We start from the raw sequence: 18,989 nt of genomic DNA on the forward strand, positions 1-18,989 counted from the left end.
AGAAGAAAATAAGTGAAACTTCAGAATGCAACTGTCTTAAATATCGCTTATAATGATCATGTTCTGTGACATAAAAAGTGAACCATGGACAAAAGATAAATTCATTTTTGTGGATGGCAGAATTGAGATCTGTATTAGCTATGAAAAGAAAACTTGCCTCATCCCCAGAAGATTGTAGATCATTTCTATCATACTAATAATTTCGGCCATTAAAGTTAACCCCATGGGCCTAATCAGTATCCTGTAAGCATTATTTGCATTGAGGTTAAAGTGAGAACGTTGACTTGTCATCCCAACCTGTATCTTTGCAAGGTTGATTAAGCACTTTAATTCCGATTATAAAATCATAATCACAGAGCCATCACATCACCTGAAAACTAATAGTTCCTCAATATTATCAGATATTTTATTACTGTTTACATTTTTCCAGCTATCTCATAAATTTTTTTTAATTTATTTTTATTTATTTATTTATTTATTTATTTATTTATTTATGGCTGTGTTGGGTCTTTATTGCTGCACGTGGACTTTCTCTAGTTGTGGCAAGCGGGGGCTACTCTTTGCTGCGGTGTGCGGGCTTCTCATTGCGGTGGCTTCTCTTGTTGCGGAGCATGGGCTCTAGGCGTGCGGGCTTCAGTAGTTGTGGCTCATGGGCTCTAGAGTGCAGGCTCAGTAGTTGTGGTGCACAGGCTTAGTTGCTCCGCGGCATGTGGGATCTTCCCGGACCAGGGCTCAAACCCGTGTCCCCTGCATTGGCAGGCGGATTCTTAACCACTGCGCCACCAGGGAAGCCCTCATAGATGTGTTTGCAGTTTGTTCGAATCATAATCCAAGCAAGGGTCTGTCTCTACTTCACAAATTGCTGATGTGTCTCTTAAGTCTCTTTCAATCTACAGGTCTCCATTCATATCTTTTTTGTGTACATGACTGCACACTCTCTAGGTGTTTAAAAAAGAAGTTAGCCATAATTAGTATAACTTTTCCCCTGCATGTGGTGTAACTTTTCTTTCCCTTTTGGTTGCTTTCAAAATTTTCTGTTTATTCTTGGTTTTCAGCAATTCGACTCTGTGCCTGAATATAGCTTTCATTGTATTTATCCTGCTTGGAATTTGCCGAGCTTCTTGGATCTTTAAGTTTGTATATTGTTGTTGCTGTTGTTGTTAACAAATTTGAGGACAATTTGGCCATTATTTCTTCGATTTTTTTGTTTGTTTGTTTTGGCCCCATTCTTTCTGTTTTCTCCTCTTTTACAGTGTTATAGTGACTGTGCAGGAAAATCATCTTATTTTCTTAGATGACCACACAAGTACTTAGGATAGGGTATCACAATCTCTAATTTGCTTTAAAATAATTCAGTTTTTAAAAATGTGTGTTGAGAGTGGGGGCGTGGATACCAGCCCTCCGCCATAAAAAAAAAAAAAAAAAGTTTTCACCTTCTCAAACTCCAATTACATTTCTTTTAGACCATTTAATATTGTTCCACAGGTCACTGAAGATCTATTTCTTGGTTTTTAATTTTTATTGATCTGTTTTCAAATTTACTAACCCTTTCTTCTATTATCTCCCATCTGCTATTAAGTCTCTCCAGTCCAATATTTCAAGTACTGTATTTTTCAGTTCAAAACCCTTTTTGATCATTTCCATTTCTTTTCTGATAGTCTCCATCTGTTATCACTCATTATGACCATCATTTTCTTTAAGTGCTTGAACTTATTTATAATAGCTACTTTAAAGTTCTTTTTTGCTCATTTAGATTATCTAAATCTAGATTATCTAGATTAATTATTATATATTATTATAATTATATAATAATAATTATTATTATAATTATTATTATCACCAACATCTAGATTATCTCAAGAGTCTACTTCTATTGACTGCCATCCCTCTCGAATATGGGTCACATTTTTCTGTTCCTTCACATGTCTAGAAAATCTTTATCGGACACTGAATATTACATATAACATATTGTAGAGACTCTGGATTATGTTATATTCCTCTGAAGAGTGTTGATTTTTCTGCTAGCAAGCAGTTAAATAACTAGCCAGTCACTCTGAATTTGGGAGGCTTGGTCTTATATTTGGTATGGGAAGATTTATTTCAGTTTTGCCTTTAGCCCTCAGGCAAATCCCTTTGTCCTAGAGCATAGTCCTTACTCCTAAGGTGTGGCCATTCTGGGGTAATAAGCAGCCTGAGGTGTTTTCAGAGCCTTCCTTGATAGAGCCCCAACTCTGAACTCTTGTCTCCAATACCATGGCCAGCAGCTGAGATTTCTGCTCGTATCTTTGAACTGTACAGCTGTTACCTTTCACTGAGCTCCTTGGAGCTCCCCCTGCACATTGCGGTTCAGGGGCACATGTTAAGGATTTGAGGGAATTTTATGTGCCAGTTAGTGGCTACTCCCTCTGAGGGTCCCTCCTTTATGGAATTTGTTTTCTCAATTTTTTTGCCCTTCTGGCAGCTTCGTACTCTACTCCCTGGCGTCTCAAGCAACTTTCTGTTCTTTTTCTAGCTGCCTCACACTCCATGGACTGGGAAGGGCCCTCAGAGTGACAGCTGTATAAATTTGGATCTTACTCTGGGCAGTTCCTGTCTTGCAAGAGTAAAATCCCCTTCAGTTTCCTGTACCCTCAATAACTTTTATAAATATATTTTATCCAGATTCTATCATTGCTATATGTAGGAAAGTTAGTCTGATACAAGCCACTCTGCCATGACTGAAACTGGAATCCCCTTCTCCTTTGAGAAAAATGGTAGCATACCGTAAATACTTCACCTTGCTTTGCTCATCTAGCCATAGAGCCTAGAGACCAGTCCTTAGCAAAATATTTAGTTATTCCTCATTCCATTTTATAGCTGCGTAGTCCTCCATCATTTAGAGATATACCATCATTTGTTAAACCAGTCTCCTATTGATAGGTGTTCCAATGTTTAAGCACTTTTAAAGTCGTGGCAGCATGTTATATAGTGGTTACAAAATAAGCCCTTTGCCTTCAGGCAGATGATCTTTTAATTATCATGAACAGTATTTCTTTTGTTCACTGTCTCATATGATTTGTCAGATCTAGTGGAGTCCCCATTTTCCTGTTAACCCTGTATAAAACTTTAAGAAACCACCACCTTTGTCTCTGTGTACTAACCCTATCAGATTCCCAGATCCCCTTTATATGTTCTTCATATAGATATTGTCGTAATGGATAAAGGAGATATCTTTGACTTGCTTTACTTAGAACCATGGACAAGTCTTTGACCAGAACAGGGACCTGCAAGTATGCACATCCTTTTGGTGAGACAGCTCTGGGAACAGATGTGGCCAGAGAAACCTCATTAAGATGCAAACTCCATTTTTGTAGGCACATTTTTGTTCTTCCAACCCTTAGCAGGACTCCTAAGGCCACGTACGTGCTGGTCCCTCCCTCAACCCAGCCCATGGAGCTACTTCTGCTGCTGAGCTGTGTACACTTTTTTTTATATATATAAATTTATTTATTTTATTTATTTTTGGCTTGCACAGGCTTTCTCTAGTTGCAGAGAGCAGGGGCTACTCTTCATTGCGGTGCGCGTGCTTCTCATTGCGGTGCACGTGCTTCTCATTGCTGTGGCTTCTCTTGTTGCGGAGCACGGGCTCTAGGTGTGCAGGCTTCAGTAGTTGTGGCACACGGGCTCAGTAGTTGTGGCTTGCGGGCTGTAGAGCGCAGGCTCAGTAGTTGTGGCGCACAGGCTTAGTTGTTCCGCAGCATGTGGGAGCTTCCCCGATCAGGGATCGAACCCATGTCCCCTGCATTGGCAGGCAGATTCTTAACCACTGTGCCACCAGGGAAGTCCCTGAGCTGTGTACACCTCTGATGTCGTCCTTCCTCAGATGTCTCCAGCTTGAAAGTTCAGGTGGGATGGGGTGGAGGTATTGTCAGGGGTCCATCCCTCCTTCTTCTTACTTAACTCTGTCTGACTGTGCACTCAGAAACAAAATGATCCTCAATGTTCTCTCAAGTACAAGATTGTTATTATGTAAATTAGGCCCACTGTGCATGCTTAGAGCAGGTTTTGATGTGACTTTCCCCCCTAGTTTCTACATAGAGAAGTAGATATTCTAATGGGTACATAAGGTTCTAGAATCTTACTGGAATCTAACTGGCTGGGTGGCCTTGGGTAAGTTGCTTAACTTCTTTATGCCTCCATGTTCTCTCCTGTTAAATAGGAGTAATAGTAGTTAGTATCTTCTGCTTAGGCGTGTTATAAATTTTAAACAATATAATCCAGTACGTAGGATATATAGTAATTGCTTTATTATTATCATCATCATTATCATTAGTACCAACAACTCCTGGAGGTAGAGAATATGAAAGTTGGGTTATGAAAAGTCAGTGAAAGCATTTAGAGAAAAACCCTTAAGGACCCCAAAAGCCATGTCGAAGAGTCAAGTAACAAAAAGATAAAGAATGAACGTGTGGCTTCCTTGTGTTTATAAGCCACTAGTAGGTGATTAATGGAATGTTTGTAGACATTTTTTGCTTGTCCATTGGCAGAAAAATAATTTCGAGTACGTGCACTTTAGTTTTTTTAAAGCGGAGAAAAAGACCCTGCATCCCGGGAAGAAGGGCGCTCCGGCACGCTCATGTGCTCCACGGTTGCCACCTTTAGGACCGCAGTGAGGTCCCTCCCCTGACCATGCATCAGGGTCTCTGATTGTCCTTCCCTCTGCTCCACAGATAACTGTGTCCAGAGGACCCCGAGGCCGTCGGTGGAGAATGTACACCACAACCCTCCCACCATTGAACTGTTGCACCGTTCCAGGTCACCCATCACGACAAACCACCGGCCTTCTCCCGACCCCGAGCAGCGGCCCCTCCGGTCCCCCCTGGACAACATGATCCGCCGCCTCTCCCCGGCCGAGAGGGCCCAGGGACCGAGGCTCCACCAGGAGAACAACCACCAGGAGTCCTACCCCCTGTCAGTGTCTCCCATGGAGAACAATCACTGCCCGCCATCCTCCGAGCCCCACCAGAAGCCCGCCAGCCCGCGGCAGGAGAGCACACGGGTGATCCAGCTGATGCCCAGTCCCATCATGCACCCTCTGATTCTGAACCCCCGGCACTCCGTGGATTTCAAGCAGTCCCGGCTCTCCGAGGACGGGCTGCACCGGGAAGGGAAACCCATCAACCTCTCCCATCGGGAAGACCTGGCGTACATGAACCACATCATGGTCTCCGTCTCCCCGCCCGAGGAGCACGCCATGCCCATCGGGAGGATAGCAGGTACGTGGGCGCCGCCCTGGTGGCACTCCAGCCTCGGGCTTGCTCGGAGCCTCACACTGTCCCGATTAGGCGCCCTCCGAGGCTCTGGGAGGCCAAGTGGAGGCGTCTGCCTGCGGGACGCGAAATCCTTAAGGGGCTAGTTAATGAGCCACGGGGCTGGAGGAGGTAGGAGCCCCGGAAGTGTTAAGGAACAAATGTCCTCTGTCCAGCTTACAAGGAGAGTCACATCAGAATCGCGGCTGAGCGAAAAAGCATTTGAAATCAGAGGTTTATGAGCGCGTTAATGGCCCTGTCCCGACGTTTCCAGCGGCTAATTAACGAGCAGGCACAGCACGAAGAACCTTTGTCTCAGATTCAGGCTTGTAATTTCCATCCTCTGGGCAGCAACTCCACGTAGCCTTCACCTTGGGAGGGGGTAGGAGAGAAAAGCAGGATTAGGGTGTTGGAGTCTGGTGCTGCTGTGTCATTTGGACAGAGGAAACCACTCCCGAATTCTTTCCCTTCTATGCTGACAAGCCCAAATGTACTCCCCTAAGACGAGAAACCAGTGGAAACCAGTGAAAAAAATCACCACATTGTATATTTGCTAGCTCGCCCATAATTTACGTGAAGTCATTCTCCAGGAGCTTATAATCCTCTAACCTCTTGGCAAAGTTAACTCTTTTCCTAGAGCTTCTCTCCGTTCACGAGACACTTTTGGAGCACGGGCTGTGCAGAGATAAATGCACTGGGAAGTAGGGGACACGGAGCTGATATAACACTTACTATTTCCTCAAGGGATTTAAATTTTACTAGGAGAGACAGATGTGAAAACCACTAAGCTCCAAGGCAGAAGGAAATAAGCCCTCTGCCCCGTCCAGTCAATGCACAAGCATTTATTGAGTACTTACTGTATGCGAGGATAATTCAGTGCCGTGGAAGCAGCGCAGAGAGAAGGGGTATTTTGCCTGGAGGAACTGAGGAAGGGCGGTAGCTCGATGCTGAAGGTGATTATGGGTCCAGTAATGGGAGGGAGACACGGAGACAGGAGAGAGGTCAGAACCGTTCAGGGAAAGGTGAGACGTGCCCCTTCCTCCTTGGGCTGATGCCGCAGGAGTGAGGTCCAGCTGAAGCTCGGGATGGAGCAGTGCTCATGACACCATGACAACACGGGTCCTAAGGCTGCTTTACTTCTGCCTTGACTCGTCCCTTTTTTATTTAAGTCATTTGTTTCCAAATTCTTCTCTGGTCCCAAGGGCACCTCCAATGTCACCTCAATTTTATCAGTATAAATAATTTACATAAGGAATGTTGAATCAAGACAATCAAATGGCCAAGAACTATGACGTGTTTCAAAAACGCTATGAAAAATGAAATGATGTATGCTTGGAATGTGATCCAAAAGCACCCCACAGGGTTGGGAGCGAGGAACGGGTGAGGTGTACGTAAAATAGGGTTAGTCACAAGCTGATGGCTGTATGGCTGGGTGTTGGGTGCACCGGGGTTTACATTATTGTTCCGTCTACTTTTACAGAAAGATTTTTTAATAATGGAAAAAAGAGAAACTATGAAAAGAAAGGACGGGGATAAGGTAGCAAAGAGCTTATTTGGCAAAGCGTGTGAATTTCCCCAGGTAATTGGAGAAAGAGGAAGGGGTCAGTATATTCCCGTGAATGATATAAATGACCTGTCTTGGCCTTTGTAGGCTTTCCTTCTTGTCTGTATACGCCCTGCTTGTCTTGTTTCTCGCATGGTCTGTGCAACAGTTCTGGACATTTTGTGGGTACACTTTCTACTTGTTTATAATCCTCAGGATAGCTCTTCGAGGTAGCCTATCATTGCTCTGTTCATTTTATACGGAAGCGCCGTTTACAGGGGAAACCACAGAGGAAACTGAACGGCAGAGCAGCAGGGGTCACACAGGGGCTGACGGGTGAGGCTGCAGGATAGCCCTTGCCGCGCCGTTGGCCACTGTCCCCTGGGCTGCCCTTGCTACCCCTGCGTTCCTCATCATGACCTGTCTCGTCCACCTCCTCCGTGACGCTGTCTTTGCCACAGACTTCTTAGGAATCCAAGATAAGCCCCACGTATCAAGTTAAATTGTTTACGCTTAGAGCTGTTTTTCCCTTGTTTAGGAGGTCTGGAAATTTTTTAATACGGCTCTCTTAAAAATTGTGCTCCTCTATTGGTATATTCAAAAGTTCCATAATCTCCATATGTCTGTATTCACTAGTTTAACCAGATCCAGGATTAGCTAATGTAACCAAAAGGCACTGTTTTTCTCAAGGGTGAAACGAGAGGGAAGTCTGTGATCTAACATGTGGTCTTGATCCTGTGACCCTCTGAGCAGTGCTCATGACAGTTCCAGGCTTCTTTGTTTCTCATCTGGGGCGTCCCTGTCTCTCCACTCCAGCCCTTTGGAGTCTTTTTGGACTACTCAGATCCTCGTGGAATTGATTCTTCATTTACTGGAAGTCGAATTCATTGGGTGACTCATATGTACAATGTAAAGTTCTGTCATTACTGGACAGCCATAAAAGTCCTTCAGATCTCTATAAAGCAGCTTTTAGATGGGAAAACGTAGCTTTTCAAATGGGCCCAGAGGGCACTGAAGGTGCTGCTGTGTGTCACACTGACAAACACCATCGTTGGAGGATGTGGATAAGAACACTACTTAGGCATGTGGATCAAAAAGTAAATCACGTATCATTTGCTCCGGTACTCCTGGGTGTGTGCCTTTGGACACCTGTGTTTGCAGCACTGTTCTGCATTCATGGGGGTGGAGTGTTCCAGGAGATGTAAGACACAGTCTTTGTCGTGAAAGAGCTGACGACAGTGGGCTGGAAGTGCAGCTTGTGGTGTCTTCCAGGGGCTCCGGTTAAGTGCTGTAGGAGGCTGCAGTAGAGGTGTCAGGAAGGCTTCCTGGAGGGGCTGGCTTTTAGCTGGGCTTAGATGAATGCTTAGAATATGGACAAGTGGAGGTTAAAGAAAAAGAGGTCATTCCAGATGGAGAAAACCCCAAAACAACGTAAGGCCTAGTATATTTGTTCTATTTCAGATAGAAAGGTAAACTCAAGAATCCAGGTTCATTAAAAAAATCCACCATATTTTAGCAATTCTTTCTTTTCTTCACACTTTAATATCTATGAAATTGGGAGGCATCATACAATTAAGAGATCCCATGCAAAGCTGATGGTTCACTTAGGTATTTACCTGGTGGAAAAACTAAAATATTCAATAAAAGAAATCCAGGAGGTAGTTGACAGTTTAAATACAAACCACAAATTAGATCAATTGAAATAGAAACATATAGCTTATTTTGAAAGGTGTTGCTTGTTTTTCAAAGAATAAGAAGGACCGTTACTGAGTTTAACAAGTTGGAATGGCTGGCATTTGTGGGAGAGAGTTTAACATACGACAGAGTGAGAGAAGATTCCTGGGTTCTGTTTTTTTATTGAACAGCCAGTGGTATGTGCAACACTGAGCAAGTTGCTTCTTTCTGTGCTGTTTTCTATTTATTGTCCTCAGGAAAGGATTGCTTGGTGGCAGGGGGGATGGGGGAGCATCTGTCACCTCCTAACATTTTCTCAGCCCACAAACGTTTTTTACTGGCCTGTGTCTCGCCAACCTGTTTCATAGCCAACGAGTGGTACTGGCAGTGAGCGCCGTAAATTGAAGAAGGGTAGCCCAGGTGATGCTGTGTTTTCAGTATATATTGAAAATCATTCTTAGAACTTGGTGATTTCAGAGCTAGAAGGGTCTTTTACAGACCCATCTTTCACAGATGAAGACACGTCTGGTGTTCGGCCTCCAGCTTCAACCACTGTTCTTTCCAGCACACTTGTTTCCTTGGGACCGGGGACTGGAAATGCAGGCCTGTGGGCCAAATCAGCCACCGCCTGTTTTTGTAAATCAAATTTCACTGGCACACGGCCACACCCACTTACTCAGTATTGTCTGTGGCTGCTTTGGCAGGGTTGAGGAGTTGCAGCAGAGATTGGACTAAAATATTTACTGATTGATTGGCCTTTCACAGAAAAAGTCCGCTGCTCCCTGTTCTACGCAACTGTCTGCTTGTATGTTCAGGATGCTTTGGAATCACAGGTGTAGAAAACGCCATCCCTGCTCTCAAGGAATGACTCGCACCTCAGAGAATGAGGCATGCCTAAGACATGTGGAGGGAACAGTGGCAAGTGATGTAGGGAAGGAGCTAAGTTCTAGATGGCAGGCTGATGGCTGAGTAGCCCAGAGTAGTTACAATAACATCATTAACATAAGTAAAATATAGCTGAGGAAAATAAAGTGTAGCTCTGCATACTTGAACTAGGTAAAGATTATTCATTCAAAAATTAACACGTATCTCTATGTGCCAGGCATTTTTCTAGGTGATAGGGTGCAGCCTCTCTAAATGCCAAATGGTGTGTCTTTGCTGGCATAAGGCAATAATCCCTCTTACTTTATGCCATCAGACAAACTAAGCTCCCTGCTTTGGCTTTAACTATAGACAGCTCAGTTTTAAAAGAAAAAAACTGAAGTCATTTTGGCTTTCTCTTAAACTTCTTCAATTCCATTAAAACCTGAGTTACCAGACTTCCTATCTATCTGCGTGTCCCTTCCTTGGACTTAATCCAAAACTCTGCTAAAGGGAGCAAGGTTCATTGGGAACCTGGTTTACAATCCATTTGCAGCCGTTCATCTGCTCCGCAGAAGTGGGGACTTTAAGAGGGCTGTACAGATTTGGTTGTTCAAAGTCCATGCACCATCCAAAAAGAGAGTATTTCTTTTCTTGTGCTCATCTCACAACTTTTGCCGAAGTCTCTTGATTTTCTTTGCAAACGTGAACTACTTCACGGTCTGTGAGGCTATCATTGGTGAGTTGCTCTTAAAGCAGATAAAACAGAGAGTCCCACACCCCACCCCCCAAGACCCTGTACCCTTCACTTGCAACCCTCTGATGACACTTGGCCTGGCAATCTTTCAGATCCTTAAAGAGGCTTAAAAAAAATATGTGTATTCTCCCTCAGGGTTACATTTTTAATAGAAACAAAAGGATTCTCATCAAGGAGACACTGAGTCTCCTGTATCACTTATCTGTCACCTGGCTAGTGCACTGTACTCTCCTGATTTGGCTTTATTGACTGGATGAGTTCTGTGTGCACAGAAATTCAATCCTGGGAGCCTCTGATCTGACATCAGATGAAGGCACCTAAGCCTGAGACTCCAGGGCCAGCAGCTAGGGGCTCATCCTCAGGGCTCCCAGGCCGGGGGAAGTCACACTGCACCCTGCCCTCTTGTTTCCATCTCTGCTTCTTCCCCAGTGGTATCTGGTGGTGACATTGTTTCCAATGAGGCACGTGGACTTTTATTTTCTTGTATAAATGAGCCTTGGGAGCAGCCCTGAAGGGAAGAAGACATCATAAAAGAGAAGCCTAAATGGACTGTGTGAAAGTGATGGAGGGCAGTGTCATCCCCAGGCCTTTGCAGTAAGGTGTGGTGGTGTGCATGCGTGTGTGCGCCTCTGCACACACACACGCGTGTAAATATTGTGTTTGGGAAAAAGGACAGGATCGTGGGATGTCTGCATAAGCCCATGGGGCTCGGGGTTTTAGTACGAGCTGGCAGAGCTGTGTCCTCCCGTGCTATCTCAGGCAGAGAACTCTCTATGGCTCCCGGCCCAGGGCCTTCATCCACAGCCGGTGGGAGGGTTCCTGGGGTAGCACTGTGGGCCTGTGGGAAAGCATGGGCTCTGGAGTCAGCAAGATTAGAATCTAGCCCTTGTCTCCCAAGCAGAGGTATTTAAGGTCCCTGAAGCCTGGTTTCCTTATCCATAATAATGATAATACTAATACTCATTTCTGGGCACTTTTGAGCACTAAAGAGACAACAGGCAAACATTAGCACAAGCAGGTTAATGTCTAAGGGTTAGTTCGTGTCCCTCCTCTGCGCCCTTTCTCTGTGCTCTGCTCCAGGGCTGCAGAGAGGATACGGCCAGCACCACTGCCCACCGGAGCGGGTGCAGGGCCTTAACCCAGAAGGCCTGCGTCTGGGCATTTGTTCTAAGTGATGTTGGCCTGAAAAGTGCACCCCTTCAGGGAACCCTAGTTTCCTTATTTCCTTGGAGATGAACTTCTTCACTCCCTCTCACCTCCTGTGAGGCTTTGCCCGCTGCCTGTATTTGGAGGAGATGGAGGAGACCCTTGGAGAGGACAGAGTCCTTCACCCCGACGGGAATATCCCAAGGTGCCAGACTTCTCACACTCTGGCTGAGTCACTGCACTTTATTTTTCATTGTGAGCCACTGAGAAATCAAGAAGAGAAGGAAAGTTTCAGGGCAGCTTTTTTAAAAGATAAAACAGTCCCAGCACGGTAACTGGGTAGAAAATAATAGAAGGGGATTGAGGAGACTGGAAATTCCAGTGTGTTTAAGGGCGTGCATTTCTGTAACAGCGTCCCTATGTCCCAGCAGTCCCTGGCTGCAAATTCCCAGGCAGCCTCCACGCCTGAGGGAGGAGGGGTACGTCTTACTGGGTTTTAGCTGGGGGCTTGATCTCTGCGTTTGCCAGCCTCACCCCACACCTCCTGCAACCAAAGGTGAGAAGGTTCAGCGGTGTTTGTTTGCAGCTGCGCTCCCTCTGCCCCGATGAAGCCAGGAGGCGTAGACCTGTAGGCTCTGCCTCAGCTTCTCCCTCTCCCAGCTTGCTGCTGTGCACATATGTCTTCTGTTTTCCTAAGCCACAGCAAAGCACAAGCAAGCACCCATTGTAAACACACCTCTGCGTATCAACACAGGGTTGGCTGCACTGGATTTATCAGCCTTCTGCTTCTAGGTAATGGCTGATCTAGAATTGAGGAGGAAAACAAAACAGAAAAACAAAAAAAAACTGCAGATAGCCCCCCTGCGTGTTGTAAAACCCGTGCTTCCATAAGCAGGGTTTCTCAAGCTGGGCGCTCTTGATATTTGGGCCAAATAATTCTTCGTTGCCGGGAAGGAGTTCTTTTGTGCATTATAAGATTTTTAGCAGCGTCCCTGGCCTCTACTCACTGGATGCTAATAGCATCCTGCACCCCAGCTGTGACAAGCAAAATTGTCACAAACACTGTAGAACACCACCTAGGAGGCAAGATTGCCCCTAGTTTAGAACCATTGCTATAAAGCAGAGAAGCAACTTTTTATTTTGGGTGTTACTGACCCACTGTGTTGCTGAACCTGAAATAAATTTATTAGTTTTTCATAATAAATTTAAAGCAATGAAACAGGAACGCTAGGCCTCTCCTTGTTGGTGATTATATCCACAGAACTCCAGTTTACAGACCTTCATTTAAAATTCCATTTGGGCAGTTAAAACAACATAAAATGACTTTCTTAGATGGCTTTCCCGAAATTTGAATTTCGGGAAATTCAAATAACTTGTCAATAAACTCGACTTGCCCACTCAGCTCTTTTAAACATCAGTTTTGTCTAGCATGGTTTTCTAGGTTTTGTTTTTTTCCTTTAGAAACCATGTTGGTTATGTGTGAATTGCCCATCTTTTTACAGTCTCTGCTCAATAAGCTTGTACAATGAGTCTCTGGTAAGAGACTGGCGTGGGAGGGAAAATATTTCTCCCTAACCACAGGAAGGGATATTTTTTTTTTTTTTAACAATGCCTTTTAACTGTGGATGCCCAGGGTACCTCACCCAGCAGGAAAGAGAGAGAACTCTCTTTCTGCAATTGGAAAATAGCACTTCACTCGAGCTAAACCCTTTCATGAGCTTCCTCTCATGGAAGAGACAATCCAAATCATGAACATTTGTTTAAAATTCCCACATGCCTTGACAGAGAAGGCCCTTTAGTTTAAGAGACATGCATCTAAAATCAGTGAAGACCTTGTGATATAAGATATTTTTCACACGCATGTTCAAGTGTTTTGTAATGGGATGAACTTTTGGTGCATTTTATTATATAGTATTAAGCATTTTTATCAATGCTCAGGAAACATTGTATCTGTGCAGACACGGATGGATTTTGACAAAGCTGAAAATCTGCTGGTGGGTCATGGCAACAGCCTCCAGAGGACCTAGGAACTAAAAAGGATCCGCCTTTTATTTAACTAAAATCTTAAAAAACAAAAATAACTCAGATGGCTTGAACTTCGATTGTAAAAAAAAAAAGAAGAAAAAAAAAAGTTGCGTGGTCAGGCAGCTTTTTTTTTTTTTTTATCATCTGGCATAATTTTCAACTAAAGAAACAAAAGAATCAATAGTGTTATAAAAAAGCCACTTATACTCTGAGCTTGAAACAACTACTTTATGCCACAAAATTCCTGTTGCTACCTCTGTTAGTGACTGTGAGTAATTCAATATGTCTTGAATGTCAATATATTTTTATTACTCAGCTAAAGTTGGCTTCGCTGGATTAAATGTCATTTAAAAATGATCAATTGGCCCCTTGTTTGGGGTTATTTTCACATTGATGAAAAGGAAAAGTTTGCAAGATACAAGTGTTCCGGCAACTCATAGGTAAAGTCTGTTCTTTGGTAAGCCCTGCCCTTCATTTACCAACCAAACAAACACAGATCACATTCTAGATTTTTTTCAGTAAATGATTTACGACATAAAGGTCTCAGTTCGATGCCTCTGAAGAACCAGCATGGTAGGTACCCAGCACTGGTTAAGCCTTTACTTTGAGGAACGGTAAAATGGTTTTAAATGGAAACCATTTTTTAAGTGCGAACCAACGGAAAATGGTTCGCACTTCACCGTTTTATGAGACACAGAATGTCCAAAGCAGTAAAAGAGAAGCCACAGAAACAATGAAAGTGAAAATCCCTCAGCAGGTGGTGTTAAGACAACATTCACTTTACGTTTTAGCTCCAGGAAGTCTCAGAGGTGAGGGACTGCCAATATATTGCTCACCTTCCGGTGGGCAGAAGTTCCTTCTATCAAACTGCGAAAGACAACCAGATCAGTTTTTTTAATTATTAAATTGCGTTCAAATGATTCACTCTAGAGAATCACACTGCCAATCCAGATGCATCCAAAAGGTGCCATGAAGCCTCTTGGCGGTAAAAATGATTGTAACCCTGTCAGGAAACATGGAGAAGCTGTTACACCTTTGTTCCTCCTAGTAGACTGGCATTTTGTGTGATAATATTTGGTTTTGCCAGATGGTTTCTACTTGGAAGAGCTTGTGGGAAATTAAAATGCATCTGCCATTTGATAGTAAGACAAAAACTGGACAATTAAACCGCATCTCAGTTCTCTATTTTTCCACCTGTACTAAAAACGATGTAAGACAAGGAGGTGGCAGAGAGGGAGAAAGACACTGCCTACTTGACTGCTTTGCCTACAGTCGCCCTCTTACAAGTGCCTTAAAAATGAGCTCGATTATTCTCAGTCTGCGTTGGTGTGTGGCACTCACCTCTCAAGGTACTTCCTGATGCTGGGATTGGGCCCCTTGCTGTCTCCCTGCTCCTCAGTGCCCCCTTCTGGCAACCAAGAGGGCAGCGGCAGGCAGGGGTGGTAATAGAATCTCTGGTCAGCTTCTCTTAGCGTAGGGTTGAAACTCCAGGAGTCATCCTTCTAAGAAGGACACCACGGGTCCTTTTCTGAAACAGAAGAAACCACACATCACATTAATTTCTAGACACAGATCAATCGGGGGAAAAAAGGATACAGTAAGGGGTACTGAAGATGTATGGTCATTTTAAGTTTCATGGTAGTTCCTTAAAAGATTAAGCCTCCTGGAAAAATGCCACATTTTATGCCAGTTCCTTCTGCTGTTCAGAGAGAAAGCTGGATTGCACGAAGGACACACTCAGAGTTAAAGCTTGCTTGGAAAAGTCCTTGACTAATAGATACCTGTTAACCCGCTTCTCTGAGAATAGACGTCTCAGCGGGACATGCGGCACAGCACGGGCTCCAGACTCCGACATGTGTCACTCGCGAGCTGTGCCTTGGAGCCAATGACCAAGCCCGCTAAGCCCCAGCTTTCCTTGGCCATAAAATAGGAATAGCAACAGCGCTGGCCTCCATCAGGTGCCCTAAGGGTCAGAGGCAAGCCGGCTGGTAGAACGCACAGCCCGGTGCCTGCAAATAGCACCCAGTAATCGCTGTTGTTATTGTTTTCCTTACTTTCTCTTCACTCACATCATCACTCGTACAGTAATCCCGGAGAGAGTCGACGTTGTCATTCCCCTTTCGTAAAGGAGGAAACGGAACCTCAGGGAGATTTAAGAAACTTGCCCAAGGTGACCTGACTCGCTTGCTCTTGTAAATATGTGCCAGAGGAGGGTGTGTTGCTTTCTCTGGGAGGTGAGTGTTTGGCTCGCTCTGAGATAGTCCAGGTTGGGATTGGACATTCCCCACCCAGGTGTGCCGGGCCTCACCCAACATAAGGAAGTAAGGAAATCGGCACCTTGCGGTGCGGGAGCCCCAGAGTTCAAATCCCAGTGACCTCGGGCATGAGAGGATTAGAAAGGATGCAGTGTGTCAAGTGAGGATTAGAAATAATGCTTGCAAAGTGCAGAGCACGTACATACACGGTGTTCAACAAAATTAAGCGTTTACGACCAGCCATGCTGGCTCGTGCTCATCAAAGCTCCCAGAAGCAACAGTGCACACCTGGGGGTCTCTTATTCTCATCTGGAGGCCAGTCCTGCATCAACTAGACTTCGAAAGTCCGCGTCTGCTCCCATCCACCTGTCACGGCTGTGCTAGGGGCCACGCCACACCCGGTTCTGGCGCTAATCCAGAAAGCACTAGAACAGGGCAAAGGTGTGCAGCCTGCATCGCATCTTTCAATCCGCCAGCCCACAGCCTAAAGTCAAGACCTAGCCCAGCGCCTGGCCTGTACAAAGAAAGATCTGTTGCCTGACCAAGTGATCCAACATCAGTTTTGCACATGGAGAAAGGGATTTTCTGCACCGGGTTCCTTTCTACACTGATTGATTCCATTATAATAAAACAATTTTTAAAACCTCCAAAGTAGCTATAACGAGACTATCTGTATTCTTTCTGAAGACCATGCTGGCCATGGTTCCCACAGTCACAGTGGGAAAGAGGAACGTGGGTTTTCTTCTCCCACAGCTTTTCACGCATCGTGCTGCTTTTTCTGCCATTTTTCAGCCGACCTGAATCGTCACGTCTTCATCCGTCGAGTGTCACCCTCCAAAGTAACCTTAGCCCACCATGGACACCACATCGCTCTCTCTGAACCCGAGCACTCTCTCTGCCCTTTTACCTGCCAGCCTGTCTTCAGCCCCTTTTCAGAACCAATTCATCTGCAGTTAGAGCTTGTTCTGTCCCTCGTGTGGGCTCTGCTCAAGTTCAGGTCATTGGTCATGACCGTGGACCAGTCCCTTCCTCTCTCTGGGTCTCTGTGTCCTCATCTGAGGGGGGAAGTTCTGGGCCCAGACCGTCCTGAAGGCCTCCACGGGTCAAAGGTCGCCATCTCGCAGGTCTCTCCGTGCCTTGCTCTCCTCGCTATAAGACGAGGATGCGTCTTTGTTTTAGTTTTGGCCGCGTGGCTTGCGGGACCTTATTTCCCCAACCAGGGATCAAACCCAGGCCCTCAGCAGTGAAAGTAAGTGCGGCATCCTAACCCCTGGACCGCCAGGGAATTCCCAACACGAGGAAGTTAGACAGTCCATCCAAAGTAGGCAAAAGCGGTGACTCGATTATTTTCTGATTCTTGCTCTTAGTACTTCAACAAGCAACCTTGTCAACAGTGTTTTCTTGCCCTTTTCCTCTGTAGACTGTAGACTGCTTTGGGATTACGTCTATCAGTTGCTTTCTGACAGCCGGTACGAAAACTTCATCCGATGGGAGGACAAAGAATCCAAAATATTCCGGATAGTGGATCCCAATGGACTGGCTCGACTCTGGGGAAACCATAAGGTAAAAGGGCATCAGATGTTCGTTCTGTAAAGTAGGGCCAAGATCTAGTCTTCATCCCTGGGTTGGAGGGTAATTGCCTGTCTTCTGCTTCCTGTCTGCCCGTAATCATTTAGTTTATTCCTCACTGGACAAACAATTAGTTGCAAAGGGGAGGAAATAATTAAAGATGCCCCTTTCCATTTGTTCCTTGTGCCAGGTGCCAGTTAAGTCTCCCAGTCTGATAGGCCTCATTACGAGTAACCGTCAACTCCCCTGCCTCGGCCTGGTCCTGCCACCCACGCCATCGTTAGGTTCCGGGTACCAGGGATGTGCTGTGGCACTTTGTGACTCACAAGGGGGCTTTGGGAAGTGTCGCCTCTGTTCCGCTGGGTTAGAAACTTCCATGGTCGCAAAAGGCCAGTTCTACATGGAAAATGCTTATCCTCTGACTTTAAAGCATCTCCTTGAAAAGCAAACAGTGCAAGAAGTCTGATTGCCCCTGCAGTTTTCCACCTTGGGAAGAGGGAATCGAATTTAAAAGATAAAGTCTTTTATAGTTAGGAAAACCATTAAAGCGCATAGATGTAAAAAGTGGGTAAAACAACCTTGACGTCCACTGATGGATGAAGGGATAAAGAAACCATGCTATATACACACAATGGAATATTCTTCAGCCTTAAGAAAAAAAAAAAAGGAGATTCTGCAGCGTGTGGCAACATGGATGAACCTTGAAGACTTGATGCTGAGCGAAATAAGCCAGTCACAGAAAGACGAATACTGCCTGATTCCACTTACTCAAAGTTAGATCTAAAATAAGCAAATTCGTCGAGTCCAGGAGTGGACTGGTGTTGCCAGGGGTAGGGGAGAGCGGGGAGATGGGGAGTTGCTAATCAAGGGGCATAAAGTTTCCATTAAACAAGATGAGTTAAGTTCTAGAGACCTGTTGCGGGACACTGTACCTGTAGTTAACCCTGTATTAAGTGCTGTACTATGCACTTAAAAATTTAAGAGGGTAGATCTCATGGTCAGTGTTCTTATCACAGTAAAATAAAGTAAAATGAACAGAGCAAAGAGTTCCCCTGCCAAAAAAAAAAAAAAAAGAAAAGAAAATTAAGATAAATCTGTATTCCTACTTAAAAAAAAAAAAAGAGTCAGCAAGATCCAGGCCTGACCACAGACAGGTAGCCGTGGGGCAGAGGTGGCAAGGCACCAGGAAGGCCCGACTCCAGATCCGCCGAAGGAGAGGCAGGCCACAGGGGAGACGCCGCTGGGCTCTGCCCTGGCTGCAGCCTTGGAGGAGGGCCTGCCAGAGGCTGTCGTGACCAAATATGGCCAGACCCCACTGACACCCTCCACCCTGTGAGTCACTGAGAAAAATCGCTCTGCAGCTCGCACAGGGTGCCCTCACCCCAGGGCTCGGAACCACTGTACTCTTGCTTCCAGGACAGGAATTTAAACAAAAAAAAATCTCTTCCTTCAAAATGACAAACCAGAAACACAAGCTTGAGAAAGGTCACTGTCAAAATAAAAAAATTTTTTTAAAAAAAAGGAAAAAAGGAAGAGAAATTCTCTGTGGGTCAGAAGGTGAAGGATGTCCCCCAGAGAGGGGGACGCGCAGGAAATTCCTCGGGCGCAGCAGAGCGCAGGCCTGGGAGAGGAAGTCGGGGAGGCCGCTGCGGGACGCGCTTTGTTAGCCAGACTCACCTTAGGAGAGACCTCAGCGAGGACGTCTGTGGAAAAGCCCAGGGGTGGGCGTGGCAGGGAGCAGATTAGCAGGTGGCTTTCCCGACTGGCGGGGCCACAGAAGCAGCTGAAGAGCTGGATCTGAATAGCTCCTGCGGCGTCTTTTCTGAGGTTCATTTCATTGTGTCTTTGTGCTTTTTTTCTCTCTTCCGCCT

The 18,989-nt window shown here is 45.3% G+C and overlaps 1 protein-coding gene and 1 long non-coding RNA gene across 7 annotated transcripts in view; one reads left to right on the forward strand and one right to left on the reverse strand.

Annotated features, from left to right (window-relative positions):
- Positions 1–18,989, forward strand: part of ETV6 (ETS variant transcription factor 6) — a 280,275-nt gene that overhangs the window by 255,447 nt on the left and 5,839 nt on the right. For 5 of the 6 annotated variants that reach the window (XM_059935312.1, XM_059935311.1, XM_059935315.1 and 2 more), the window contains 2 exons: positions 4,710–5,255; positions 16,970–17,112. In XM_059935312.1, the coding sequence (XP_059791295.1) occupies positions 4,710–5,255; positions 16,970–17,112 (689 nt within the window). The remainder of the gene's footprint in view (positions 1–4,709; positions 5,256–16,969; positions 17,113–18,989) is intronic. The other variant, XM_059935316.1, reaches the window with a different exon arrangement.
- LOC132373000 (uncharacterized) lies at positions 7,740–18,977 on the reverse strand. The gene is made up of 3 exons (XR_009505318.1): positions 18,796–18,977; positions 14,636–14,822; positions 7,740–8,193 (listed from the first exon to the last, which is right to left on the reverse strand). It is a non-coding gene; the product is annotated as an uncharacterized LOC132373000 (long non-coding RNA).

The sequence above is a fragment of the Balaenoptera ricei genome, chromosome 10 (assembly GCF_028023285.1).
Source record: "Balaenoptera ricei isolate mBalRic1 chromosome 10, mBalRic1.hap2, whole genome shotgun sequence".
Taxonomy (NCBI): domain Eukaryota; kingdom Metazoa; phylum Chordata; class Mammalia; order Artiodactyla; family Balaenopteridae; genus Balaenoptera; species Balaenoptera ricei.